Here is a 13,618-nt window from a genome sequence, read left to right on the forward strand (position 1 = left end):
CGAGGCGTTGAGGGTGTCCGGTTTGGGGACCTCAGGATTGCGTCTCTGCTTTTTGCAGACAACGTGGTGCTGTTGGCTTCTTCAAGCCGTGATCTCCAGCTCTCACTGGAGCGTTCCGCAGCCGAGTGTGAAGCGGTTGGGATGAGGGTCAGCACCTCCAAATCTGAGTCCATGGTTCTCAGTCGGAAAAGGGTGAAATGCCCCCTCCAGATCAGCGATGAGTTCCTGTCCCAAGTGGAGGAGTTCAACTATCTCGGGGTCTTGTTCATGAGCGAGGGCAGGATGGAGCGTGAGATCAACAGGCGAATCGGTGCAGCATCGGCTGTGAGGGGGACTTTGTACCGGTCCGTCACGGTGAAGAGAAAGTTGAGCCAAAAGACAAAGCTCTCAATTTACCAGTCAATCTACGCTCCTACCCTCACCTATGGTCATACGCTATGGGTCGTGACCGAAAGAACGAGATCCTGGATACAAGCGGCCGAAATGAGTTTTCTTTGTAGGGTGTCCGGGCTCTCCCTTAGAGCTAAGGTGAGAAGCTCGGTCACCCGGGAGAGACTCGGAGTAGAGCTGCTGCTCCTCCATGTTGAGAGGAGCCAGATGAGGTGACTCGGGCATCTCATCAGGATGCCTCCTGGACGCCTCCCTGAGGAGGTGTTCCGGGCATGTCCTACTGGCAGGAGAGCCCGTGGACAACCCAGGACGCGCTGGAGAGACTATGTCTCAGCTGACCTGGGAACATCTTGGGATCCCGGGATGAGCTGGACAAAGTGGCTGGGGAGAGACGAAGTGGCTAGGGAGAGGGAAATCTGGGAGTCGGCTGCCCCCGCGACCCGACCCCGGATAAGTGGAAGAAGATGGATGGATGGATGGATGGATGGATGGATGGATGGATGGATGGATGGATGGATGGATGGATGGATGGATGAGGTTGTCCAATTGTGTTGCTGTTATCTGATTTGTCCACTTCAGATGGGGGCAGCACCTGAGACCTGGTGCTCAGCTGCTGAGCACCAGGTCAGGTGCCTGACCTGGTGCACCAGCACCTGGTGCACCTCAGCACCAGGTGCTGAGGTGCTCTAAACAGCAGTTTAGAGGCTGTCCTCTAAACTGAGGTCTGTTGCTGAATTAATGGACTAAAGACTGAGTCAACTTGAGTAACTTGTGACTATAATTTAGTTTTAATTAATTAATAACAATAAAAAGGAATAAAAGCTCTCAGCAAATGTCGGCCAAGTCGAACTTTGGACAACGCAGAATCCGACAAGCTAAAAAAAAACAAAAAAAGCGGCCGTAATGACTCCTTATATGGCATGGAAGGTTGCGTAAGGATGATGACGTCAAAGAAGTCACAAGACCGCGTGGGCTGAGCTGTGTGCTCGAGGCCACAAAGCAGCTGCATATACTGTGTCTAACGTCTTCAAAGACACAAGTAGTACCATGGCCGCAGCGGCCAACGACGGGCAGCACTTTTTGGGCGGAAAGGACAGCGCTTTCCTGTGATTCCCTTTGAGTTCTGGTCGCGCGAGGAAAGCGCCGCCACACCGAGCTCCTCTCCGTGGAAGGCTTTGTTTGTTCTACACGCGTGCAGCTCTCATCTCCAGCAGCCTCCAACAGGTCAACATTTGTGAGCTAACGTCAAAGCTAAGCTAGCGCGACCGCTAGCTTGGCTTGGCCGCCTTCGGGGTTGGCAGCTGCTTCGTGGGGAATGTTGTCCGTGCTGTCGTACGGGAGACTGGTTGCCAGAGCTGTCATCGGCGGACTCTCTCAGACAGACGGCCGTGACTACAGCCTGGTGACAGCGAGCTGCGGCTTCGGCAAAGATTTCCGTAAAGGCATTCTGAAGAAAGGAATGTGCTATGGGGACGACGCATGCTTCATTGCCCGACACAAATCTGCCGATGTTTTGGGTGAGTCACGGGCTGCATTGTCTTACTTTCTTTCTGTACCACTTTGCTACGACACAAACGCTTTACAATAATACAGCACGAATGTTGGAGTTGTTTTAAAAATCCATGTGGAAATCAAGAGAACAACATCATATGCAAAATCATACCAGACCGGATTGGCCCATTAAGCGATCTGAAACTTGTCACTTTGGAATTACAATTGCACTTTACATCAGTGATTTCCAACCTGAATTGAGCCATGTGCACATAGCCCAAACTAATATCTTCCGGTTTGGATAAAGATAAAAAAAAATTGCACACTTAGTGGAGACCAGAGTCCAACGCAAACATGGTGAAGCGGCATATAATTGTTATGCTGCACGCAAATGGAATAAGATGCCAAAACAAGTGAAGCAAACCCCCAAGTAAGATGCTTTTAAATTCATGTGATAAATGTTGTCCCCCCATTCCGTTTGGCGAGAGCGCTTTGAGGGACAGGGTTGTTACCACGAGTAAACAGGATAGAAGGGTTGAGCACCCAGCAGAGGGACGAGAGAACAATGGGAATACCAACAACCGTGTTAACCTTCAACAATCATACGAAAAAAAACAAAGCTTGCTATCGTTTTTATGAAGATACAGTCTACATTGGACCAAGTAGCACCATGAAGGCAGATGCAGTCGTACAATTGGAGAGCTGAACTTGAACCTGCAGATTGTTTCTATTAGAAAATAAAATAGTATACTTGGGCAAAGGATTATGCCGTCGTGATACTGAGTGTGTATCCAACCTGACAGATGCAAATGCATAACTACCTCTGTGAACCTTGGGTGTAATCCAGAGAGCCCCCAACCCCCCTACCCTAGCTTGCAAATCTGTCTTGCTTTAACAATAAGTTGTTCACTACACAAGACAAGTTGAGAGTCAGGAGGTCCTCTCAGCAAGATGTGTTGTTTTTGGCACTTTGTTGTAAAACAGACCACTGTCCGTTTCTGGCAAACTCTAAGCAGACTTGAGGGCCCTCCATGTATGGTCAGAGAAGTCACTTTTGGGAGTAACAAGACTCCATCTTCCCTTTCCTTCTAAGAAAACCATGAGCCTCAAACACAGTAATTCAGTGGAGCCTCTCAAGTTCAACCAATCCACTGCTGGATGCTGCTTTCATTGGATCCTTTTTGGATCAAATGATGAAATATGGAAACTGAATCGATCCGATTGAGGCTCAAATATAATAAGACATTTATTAATGGTTCAGATAAATGCTTAAGTATTGTTTGTCACACAAGTGTAATTAAAACATGAATTGTTGATTGATGAGGTGATAAACATGCAAAGTTTACTTTATACAGTCAACTAGATGTTCACCAAGATTTAGTCTCACAATATTTTCTCAAATCTAGCCAGATAATAAGTCGACATCTGTGCGTGCGTGTGACTGTAGGCGTGGCTGACGGAGTAGGAGGCTGGCGAGACTACGGCGTGGACCCGTCGCAGTTCTCCAGCACTTTGATGAAGACGTGCGAGCGCCTGGTGAAGGAGGGCCGCTTTGTTCCCAGCAGCCCCGTCGGAGTCCTCACCACCAGCTATTATGAGCTGCTGCAGAACAAAGTGCCGCTGCTGGGTGAGCGGAAGGACACAAACTCAAGGCATTGATGAACATCTCAGAGTCCTCTGAAAGGGATCAGTCACTGTAATGACATGTTTGCTTTGTAGGATGGATTTGGTCGGAAGATCAAATCTTATCTCACCAAATGTTTGTGAAACTCTGCGAAAAATAACAGAGAATGGACTCCCTGATGTCCAGCAAGTCTTCTCTCTGTGGAAGCAGCTGTCCTACTTTGCTACCCAGAATGCATTGCAACAATAACAGCGTCCTTCCAAATGTTTCCACAAAATGTATCAAACTGGAGGGTTTTTTTTCAAAAATTGATTTTCTAGTTATGTTACTAATCCATGTAAAGCAAATAAGTCAGGGCAAATTAGTAGATGGGTCTTTTTTTTTTAGCAGTCTTTAAGATGGCTTAAACTTTGTGGGTTTTTTGCACAAATCACTTTTGTCCTCTTTTTATAAATTCCTAACTACTATATATTCTCTGCCTTCCAGCAAATCTTATTTAAAGACCAATGGTGGTGATGATTTTTTCAGTCTGACATGACCTGTTCCATGTCCTCGTTCCAGTTGATGTCCACAGGTGCCACTTCCTGACAAAGATCTGTGTTAAAACATGTAATATCGGATGTTGAATAGTTGTACTTTTCCACCCCATTTTCACATGGGCAGTCTTGTGCTGTTCAATGTTTTTTTGGGCGGCAGTGTGCTTTGTATTGTGGTTGGAAAGAGAATGCGGGAGTGAGTCATAAGTGCTTTTTGAAGGTTGGTCCCAGAGACCACATTTCAGCGTGTTCGTCAATGAGTCACCGAAGGGGTGTGGTTTCGTTTGTCTCCACCACAGACTCGTGTTTCATTGGATCTCTAGAATAGTGGAACCACCACATTCTCACATTGAACTGATTAGTGCTGGTAAAGTTTATTTCAGTGCAACTCTTTTCTGGACAAAGTTACATTGCAATGTTAAAGAATGCAATAGCCAAAGCTGCAGTTTTGGAAGAAAAAAAAAAAGCTTGGTTTTGGTTGGTCAGTAGGCTTATGGTCATAGAAACTGCAAAAAGAAATCATTGCTGCGATGAGCTTGACTTACTCGTTCCGACAGTGTTACACATAAATAAATACAGAAAAAGCGAGACAAACAAATACAGATCATGTTGTGATATTTGCATTGTAACCATCTTTTCTTGGTATGTGTTTGTGTTTCTGCAGGCAGTAGCACAGCCTGCATTGTGGTGTTGGACCGCCAGAGTCATCAGCTGCACACAGCCAATTTGGGGGACTCTGGCTTCCTGGTGGTTCGTGGGGGGGAGGTGGTCCACCGCTCCGATGAGCAGCAGCATTACTTCAACACGCCCTTCCAACTGTCCATCGCTCCTCCTGAGGCCGAGGGGGCCGTCCTCAGTGACAGGTATGCCCCTGTGGCAAAAATCCCAACAATAGTTAATCGATGAATTCAAAACATTATTTTGCGGTATATCTAGCAGCACAACCTCAAACCCAACAAGTTGTTTCAGTTTCTTATCACCAACTAATACTTTTGAAAGGCTCTCTCCAGGTCAGTAGTATTGACTTGCCAGCCCCAAATATCCTCGTGTCTACTTTATGAACTTTCTGAATTGACGCTTGCTAGCTTTAAGCAGATTTACCTGCCGACATGAGCACAGGGATTCCGATCTAGCCAAAGAAACACTTTCTCCTGTGTTCTCTCTGCCCAGCGCTGAGCAAAACAAGTTTGTTCCTCATTAGTCAATGTACTGTAGTATCAGAGTGCCAGGGTCCATGGACTGCTGTCTCGCGTTTGCCTGTTGTGCCAAGCAGGCTTTGGATGATCGCCAAGCTTTCCCTCTCACTGGGTCAAAGTCTGGCCGATTAAAGGCTGGCAGGCCGAGTCCACAACCAAATCACGCTGAGTTTTTTTAGACACAAATGTCTTCCCTTTGCAAAGGCGTAACACTTTTTTTTTTTTTTTATCATTTAAATTGCGATATGGTCTTTGCGTTTTGCTTTCTCGTGCCCTACGGTGTCCATTTGAGGGACAATGTGTTTTTTCCTCGCTTTCATGGAAGAAAAACTGACCATTAAGATTGTTGCTGAACGTTTGCGATCTAGAACAAACCTGGAGGAAAAAACATTTGCTACCTGCGCGAACACTTGGGTGGGCTTTGGACTTTTCGGGGCTGAGCAGGTACAATAGAACAGTTTTTTAGAACCAACTCAGAGGTGGTTTTAAAGCACTGGCTGTTACCAAAAGTAACATAACTAACCAAGCACAATATCTACAATAAATGCTGAATCGTATTTAAAATTTCATAAGTACCGATGGATCCATTTTTGATCATTATCGGTGAAGATTTTCATGAGCACGCGCACGGCTTGCTTGGTGGGACTCATTCTTTAGAATGGGAGATCTCCAGGAGCAGGGCAGAGGCTCACCATTCATCTTGCGTCGCCACATCATGCAACAGCAATCCTCATTTTGAATGGCTCCAAAAACAGCGGCAGAGACTCGCCACTTGTTAAATGTTGTGACACGCGAGTTGGCACAGTTCAGTTGATCCCACAACGCGCCTGTTGTAATTTGTAGTGGAAAAAGCAAGAGAGGCCATGTAGTGGCAAGCATAGCGTGCTTTGCGGCTAGTGGAAAAGCAGCAGATCAGATTCTGAAAGTTAAAGGCTCTCCTAAGTGCTGGCACACCAGACACTTGATCTCGCTTTAATGGTTTGGCCTTCACATCGGCTCAATTGTGCAATTTGGTGACATCAGGATTTTGACACTGTAACTTCTGACCTCGCATTAGGCATGGGCTGATTACCAGTTTACAGTGGAAAAGTCAAGGTTTCAATCACCGCTAATGCTGGCTATCGCCGGTAATGAGCTCTTCTCTTCTATTTAGAGGGAGACTTCTAAGTAGGGCACAATATAACTAACTGGCTGCTTACATTGTTGGTTAAAGTCCTGCCTATTTGCCTTCAGTGACCCCCAATTCTCAGTTAACAGTTATGCACGGAGGAGAATGATGGTCCTGGAGCAGTTTTGCATTATTTTGATGCGGTATGTGGAGAGTTTTCTTGATGATTAGTTAGTAGTGAAAAATAATGACAGCAGTTCGAGACAACGGTTTTTGCAAGGGTGTGTTCACACCAGGAAAGTCCTTTGCACCGCTTGTTTTTGTTTGAAACAAAAGCAGACTCATCCCCCCCCCCCCCCCTCCCACTTGGTGTGGTGCGTATTTACTCTGTACTCTTTTGCAAGTGAACTTTATTCTGTCATCGACGCGTGATGATCGGTGTGGCTCCCATTGGGCAGAAATGAAAAGGGCGGCATGCGGAGCACCAACCAGGAAATGGAAAAAAAACCCATGCAATTCCTTGCAATCTTCGTGCTGTTAGAGCTGCAAATTAATTTGGTCAATGGCATTTTCGTGAGTCCTTCTAAATTGTGAAACGTCGGTGGCAAAAGTTGCTAGCAGGAGCATGTTCTCTGCATGTCCTGACCCACAACATATAAATAACATCAAAATAACTGTGATGATGTAAAAAAGAGGAATAACTGAAAAGAAATTGGCAATGCATTGTTTTCCCTGCCCGACTTCGCCGTTTCTGTGTGCAGCCCAGATGCGGCTGACAGCTCGTCCTTTGACGTTCAGCTGGGTGACATCATCCTCACCGCCACCGATGGCCTCTTCGACAACATGCCTGATTACATGATCCTGCAGGAGCTGAAGAAACTCAAGGTGAGAAGCCTGAACACGCAGTTCCGTTCCGCAAGTGGGTAATTCTTTGTTTCCCTTTGTGTTCAGAGCGCCAACTATGAGAGCATTCAGCAGACTGCCCGCAGTATTGCAGAGCAGGCTCACGACCTGGCCTACGACCCCCACTACATGTCACCTTTTGCACAGTTTGCCTGTGACAACGGACTCAACGTTCGAGGTGAGTGCATCCGTAACAAAATGCCACACAAACCAGCCGACACACGGTAATAGGATTTTGTCATGTCGTTTTCAGGATGAAAAATAACATCAATTGATGACACATTTTGTGGCCCTGCGTCTAGTTATATATAATTACAATTGAATTTGATGAGTTGTGCATGAATATTTTTGCTGTGTGTATATCCAGGAGGAAAGCCAGATGACATCACAGTGCTGTTGTCCATAGTAGCAGAATACACTGACTAGGTTCAACATAAGGCTGAGATTGGCTGGACTGCTTGGACTCCTGCTGGACAGGATGGAGGACTCGGGATGTCATCAGATGTTCAAGCCCCCCTCCCAGCATGCTGCAGCTGTTCATTACACCCAAAACATAAGATGTCCAGCAAGCAGGTTCTGAAAGAAAAAGCAGCAACTTTGCATAACCGCAATGGTCCCTGGGTTATTGCCAGCAATAGAAGCTTTTGCACGATTGAACGTCTTTGGGTGTTGGGCAAATATGTCCATTCAGTTGAGTTGTTCCACTCTTGTAAATGTTAGAGCAGCTTTGTTCCGGGCTGCCAGAAGGAAAGGATACAGTTCCTCAGTCGTGTTGAGAAAGGAGCTTAAAGGCTGGTTTAAATGAATGTGTTAGGGTGGGATTTGTTGGGAAAATGAAGTTTCAAGATGCTTCATGAACCAGTTGTTGTGTTTATTGAGACATTGAGATGTCACTCTGTTCCCCATAGCACACGACATTTTTAAACCCCCTTACAATGTACTTGTTAGAATTTTACAGACAAATGTAATCACTGAGTTGGTCAGAGGGTGTAAAATATTCCTAATATAATAATGGAATAACAAAATTGACACCCACTGCTTCAGTGAAATCTAGAGTCAATTTCAGTGAGTCCAAAAATACAACTGGTTCATGAAGCTTTATTTTCCTATCACTGATGGTGTTTGTAGCAAATTTGTCCATGGATGCAGGGAGCAGATATTTTGGTAGTTGTAACTAATTGCCCCCAACCCTTCCTTCCAGATTGAGGTTGAAACAATGTGATTATGTGAAGAAGCAGCCACCTTTTGTATTGGTAACCTTTAACACTGCAAGGTTCCGACATGCGTACCTTATAGTCCATCAAAGAGGTGGTTTCCCTTTAATCTCATGGCTGCTGTGTTTGTGTGTATGAGGAGAAATTGTGACAAATACATAAAAGGATGTGAATGCCGAAGGCGCTACAGGGCAAAAATCGTGTGGCGGCAAAAGCTGAAGAGAAAGTGTTTTGTTTTTTACTTCAAATAGTTGACTTTAAACTGACTCAAAAAATCCGAATTGGCATTTCTGATTTGTTGCTGAGGCACCATAAGATGCTGCTTCTTTTATATTGCATCACATATTGTGCGTCGTGACAACCACACCTTTTTAGTCTAATAATTTTCCGTAGTTTGGTAATGATGTGCCTTGTATCCAATGTTGATACTGGCAAACATAATTCTTGAAATTCCTGACAGTGTGCCAGTTGGTGAGTACAAAGCCTCAAATTGAAAGTAGCCATGAGTTGAAATGTCCCCCATCTTGCCCCGCAGTCTTGAAAATTAGTTTTACCTATACTTTGCTGAAATGATTTTGCTCAAATCAGTCACAAGCTCTGAGTGACAGTGATAAAGCCATCCATATAAGATTCCACTTTACAAGATTTGCACTAAAGAACTGTTTCTTTAAGAGAACATCGGAAGACAAAAGGGAGGCAGATTAAAGCATGGAATGCTATATTGGAAAAACATTATTACGTGTCTGAGGGCAATCTTAACGTGACTCGGCAATTTCCTGGTTGAGTGGTACGGCGACTCCAGACTACTTCCACCAAGAAGAATTTCTTGGTTGTCCTCCAGACAAGCAAGAGCATGTCTGTATATTTTGAGTGCACACTTCAATGCAGATCTGCTGTACAATATTTAAATAAAGATAGTATTTATTATTCTCTTGTATGAAATGACTGATGCAATTCATTTGCAGACCGACTCAGAAGCTCAAACATTTCATTTTACTGTTAAAATGATTTGAATTACAGATGCAATAAATAACTCAATACTTCCTCTTAAGAATTTAAGTGAACAAGCGGGTTTGAAATTAGATAAATGAGGACTGTGAACAAGTAGACAAAGTAAGTCCAGTAAGTAAGTAAATCCAGATGACCACTAGTACTGGGGGGTCCTTTTATAGTCTCCATCTTCCTCCTCCATGTCACTGTCACAAGCCAGAACAGTTGCTCTCTCATCATTCTGCTCTGATGATAAAGCCCGGAACAGGAGGGAGCAAACCTTTGGAAGCAAAAGTGTATTAGTTAATCAAACTAATATACTTATTGTAAATAAACCAGTATTAACTACAGCTGTCTGGATGGGATGTTGATGTGGAATATCTTATGTCACCTTGTTTGCCTCCTTAATAACTAACCCAACAAGATGTCATAAGCACTTTGCACTAACACACCTGTTAAGTTTACAAAGCATGGGAAAACTCATAATGCAGCAAATATTACTATGAATTTATACTATTATAGTATTCATTTATTTGTAGTTTCAAGGTACTCAAAGCACTTTACACATGGCAGCCTCTCTACCACCAGACTCCTGAATTGTGGCCCCCAATCCCAACATGAGCCAAAACCAGATGAGACACAATTTCGTCTTTTACATTAGATTTTTAGTGCATGGTTAAATATCCTGCATTTTTTCACTCGTGTGCTGTTGGGAACATTTACCATTGAGGAGGCACTACTCCCAATCACATCGGGGGTGCCAAGTGTAAGAAGGGTGCGCTTGTGAAGCTCCTCCAGAGGAGTTGATGGGTTGATGGGGCTACCCTGGCTGGATGCGACCACTTCCATGCCGACGTGACGATTCGAAGGTTGATCTCTAGCTGCGACATCTATGCGCCTGTCAACTCATACATGTTTTATGTGTCCTGGAGTGTAAATCCAGTGGAAAGCATAGTGAGGGATTATGGTACATGCAGTCAAGTGAACCTGACACCACAGGTTCCCTCAACTTGCCCCACTTGTCTCAGTCACAAGACTGACTGGAACACGACACTAAGTTAAGAAGCTAAAAGGAGCCAATGAGAGCCAAGTAGCAGTAGGAGTGAGTGCCAGGAGAGCGGCTCAGGTGGAAAGAGTCAATTAAACCTGCTAATACGTAATTGCAGTAGACCAGGACCAGCAGTACTACAAATTATCCGTCGCACAGAGAGGTTCACGGCTGGATCTCTTCGAGTGAGGTTACCTGGTCTGTGAAGTTGGGTTTTGGGTATTTGTTGGTTGGGACTGGGCTCCACTGTCTGTCAAAGTAGACAAGACCACAGTGGCCTCCAGTACCGTGTCCGCCACAGAAAAGCACACAGGCCTACAGACACGGACGAGGTAATGGCCGTTCTCAAAATGACATCCATTATGGTTTAGCCAGAGTGTATTTAAATGTGTGTTGCAATACGTTTGTCTTGAGACTTACATTCCTGCAGCACCAAATTGCACGGAAACTGGTAGGCAGTGCATCTCCGCAAAGGACAGCAGACCCTTAAAAAAGATGGAGATATATGTCATTCGAGAACTCGTAGTTATATGTGATGAATCTGACATAGAGAAAAAGAAAGACACAAAGCAGAAGGTTGGCAGGTCCGAGATTACATTCGGGACTCAAGTTGTGGCTGTTAATGCAGGTCAAGTCTGCTTAATTGGACTAACGCCGTGGCTGTTTAGCCAAATCTATCTATCTATCTATCTATCTATCTATCTATCTATCTATCTATCTATCTATCTATCTATCTATCTATCTATCTATCTATCTATCTATCTATCTATCTATCTATCTATCTATCTATCTATCTATCTATCTATCTATCTATCTATCTATCTATCTATCTATCTATCTATCTATCTATCTATCTATCAGTATTTTTTTTTCTTGGTGCACTAAGTTTGCAAACCACTCCTCGACAGTGCACGTGACCAGCCAGGAGGTTCAGCCAACATCAACTGGGATAGGCTGCAAGCAGTATGGTAAATAAAGGAACACATGCATGTGTAATCGTACCACTGAAATAAGTTAAATGTCAAAACGGGCAGGGTACAAAGAGAGACTGGAACAAACACAGCGTCCAGATTTTCTCCTCTCTTTCTCTCTCTCTCTCTCTCCTGTGACGGGCATCCGAAAATAGCCTAGTTACCCTCAGCTCCTTCAGACAGAAGGTTATGGCCGAGTCCCCTCCACACAGAAAATTGTCAAACTCGTTGGGGTGTAAGGACATCTCAGTGAACATCATCTTCATGTGATCTGTGACAGAAGCACAGTTGGTGGCAGTCAGGCTTTTGTGTCAATCAAGTGATGGCGTTACAATTTGGCTTAATCGAGAGGGCCAGAGATAGAGCACAAAATGTAATATTAGCTCACCATTTCTTCCATCGTGGTAATTTCTAAGACTGACTTGAAGAGGAGTTATGGAGAGGGTGACTTCCTCTTGGGATCTTTGGAAGTGCATCACCATATTTGCAAGAAGCCTGCCGAGAAGGGCAGAAGAAATTTATTACAAATGCCACAGCTTTGGACATTTTGCTTCATGCTGTTACTGACCACCAAAGATAATGCAATTACAACTTCCCATTATAATTCTCTAAAGGTCAACTCAAAAATGCTCTTTGCAATATGGTCTAAACACGGCATTGGGATTAATAATGTGTTTGAGGAATATGGATTAATCTGCTCGTTTTTATCCATCTCAGGGGAGAGCCACTTTTGCAATGGTTATAACAAACGACACAGTGAACTAGTTTTTGCCCCTTCTATACAATATTGACTTTCATCATGACTTTACTCACATATATATTATTTGGTGTCATATGAGTGGAATTTGTTTGTTGTAATCTGAGAAAAACATGTATGTAATGTATATGTATGCATGCCTTGCCTGGCAGGACCCTTTAACACATTGGGACAGAGATGTGACTCAAACACTGCCCGCAGAGCTGCACTTTCCTGGTAACACAGGTTATAGGTTTTGGTGATGCCTAGGGGAAAAAAAAGAGATGCTGTGTACTTTACAAGAAAACACTGCCACCGCGTGGTGACAACGTGTAATTGTGGCATACAAGAGACGATATCCTACCGTGCCGACAGACAAACTTTATTATTATTCTGTCATTGGGAGTGCTGAATGAGATCTGACATCGCTCCACATTTCGTTCAATAGAAGTCAAACATCGGAAAAGTGGTAGTAAAGACTTCAGAGCAAATGAACAAAAACATAGAATTTGTATTAGTCTTGGTGATATATGAATTTGTTTTCGATCGACTCTAGCGTAATTGCGTTACCTTCACGTAAAGCTTGCATTTAATTGATTCAATCGCCTGCTCTGATGCCAGGCTGTAGTTGTGGAAGAACATCGATGAGAATAAGAAGCAGCCATATGCAGACTGAGAGGAATTCACTGATCTCAGAGCCAGCTGTTAAAATCAAAGATTAAAAAAAATAATAACTTGGGAGGGATAAAGATGGGAAAAGCTAACTGTTAAGGAGCCGCACTCACTCCTTTGACGGTGGGATCCAACCACAGCTCATCTCCAATTCGTGAAAGTGCATGAATGGCCTTTCCAAACACTGCAACGTTACATACAATTTAATTAATTAAAATTAATTAATTGTTTCATAATTACAGTTTGTTGGTGTTAACAATGTAGTAAGCTTTACACCACATATTTGAATGGAACGGGTTGTGCTAGCATGTTAACGCTGGTAACGTCTTAATTTGCTAACTTGAGGACAGCTCGTATTAAAGAGAGTTTCAGGACAGCATTAAATCCACGTTTGACAACTATACTTATAACATTTCACTCGTTTTGACAAAATATTGTCTTACCTTTTATACGGTTTCCCTCAATAGTACAATTCATCCTCACAAAATGACTGCTTGCAGATTCACGAGGCTATGCTAACATTAATCAAGTGTAAATGCGTGCTCAATAACTATGTAATAGCATCATATAGCATAATCTATGCTATTAATTTGAACGTACATTTAAACAAGCTCTATTGTGACATATTTGAAATCTGCTTGTTGAGAATAGTTTTGAAAGGATTTTCAGCATTTAATAGCATTGGCAAAATTAGAAACTATTTTTAGTCCCAGAATATCGAAGTTAGTCACTAAATCAC

General features: G+C 43.7%; 2 protein-coding genes across 2 annotated transcripts; one reads left to right on the plus strand and one right to left on the minus strand.

Moving 5' to 3' along the window:
• Positions 1-1,338: 1,338 nt before the first annotated feature.
• On the plus strand, positions 1,339-9,389 carry LOC147057727 (protein phosphatase PTC7 homolog). The gene is made up of 6 exons (XM_085909751.1): positions 1,339-1,907; positions 3,329-3,508; positions 4,706-4,904; positions 7,107-7,230; positions 7,297-7,426; positions 7,616-9,389. The coding sequence occupies exons 1-6, from the start codon at positions 1,706-1,708 to the stop codon at positions 7,672-7,674; spliced, it is 894 nt and encodes a 297-aa protein (XP_085765877.1). The 5' UTR covers positions 1,339-1,705; the 3' UTR covers positions 7,675-9,389.
• Positions 9,271-13,422, minus strand: rad9b (RAD9 checkpoint clamp component B). The gene is made up of 11 exons (XM_085909749.1): positions 13,323-13,422; positions 12,993-13,063; positions 12,778-12,909; positions 12,572-12,686; positions 12,374-12,473; positions 11,860-11,966; positions 11,636-11,742; positions 10,921-10,985; positions 10,696-10,815; positions 10,176-10,350; positions 9,271-9,732 (listed from the first exon to the last, which is right to left on the minus strand). The coding sequence occupies exons 1-11, from the start codon at positions 13,354-13,356 to the stop codon at positions 9,610-9,612; spliced, it is 1,149 nt and encodes a 382-aa protein (XP_085765875.1). The 5' UTR covers positions 13,357-13,422; the 3' UTR covers positions 9,271-9,609.
• Positions 13,423-13,618: the final 196 nt, after the last annotated feature.

This window comes from Syngnathus leptorhynchus, chromosome 4 (genome assembly GCF_054491065.1).
Source record: "Syngnathus leptorhynchus isolate UIUO chromosome 4, UIUO_Slep, whole genome shotgun sequence".
Classification (NCBI taxonomy): domain Eukaryota; kingdom Metazoa; phylum Chordata; class Actinopteri; order Syngnathiformes; family Syngnathidae; genus Syngnathus; species Syngnathus leptorhynchus.

Excerpts from the sequence above, each read along its gene's own strand:
- rad9b (XM_085909749.1), bottom strand. The coding sequence starts at position 13,356 with ATGAATTGTACTATTGAGGGAAACCGTATAAAAG. Across the intron at positions 13,064-13,322 it reads TGAGGGAAACCGTATAAAAG|TGTTTGGAAAGGCCATTCAT; the intron begins GTAAGACAATAT and ends GTAACGTTGCAG. Across the intron at positions 12,687-12,777 it reads AATGCAAGCTTTACGTGAAG|TCTTTACTACCACTTTTCCG; the intron begins GTAACGCAATTA and ends TTTGCTCTGAAG.
- LOC147057727 (XM_085909751.1), top strand. The coding sequence starts at position 1,706 with ATGTTGTCCGTGCTGTCGTACGGGAGACTGGTTGCCAGAGCTGTCATC. Across the intron at positions 4,905-7,106 it reads GGGGCCGTCCTCAGTGACAG|CCCAGATGCGGCTGACAGCT; the intron begins GTATGCCCCTGT and ends TTCTGTGTGCAG. Across the intron at positions 7,231-7,296 it reads AGGAGCTGAAGAAACTCAAG|AGCGCCAACTATGAGAGCAT; the intron begins GTGAGAAGCCTG and ends CTTTGTGTTCAG.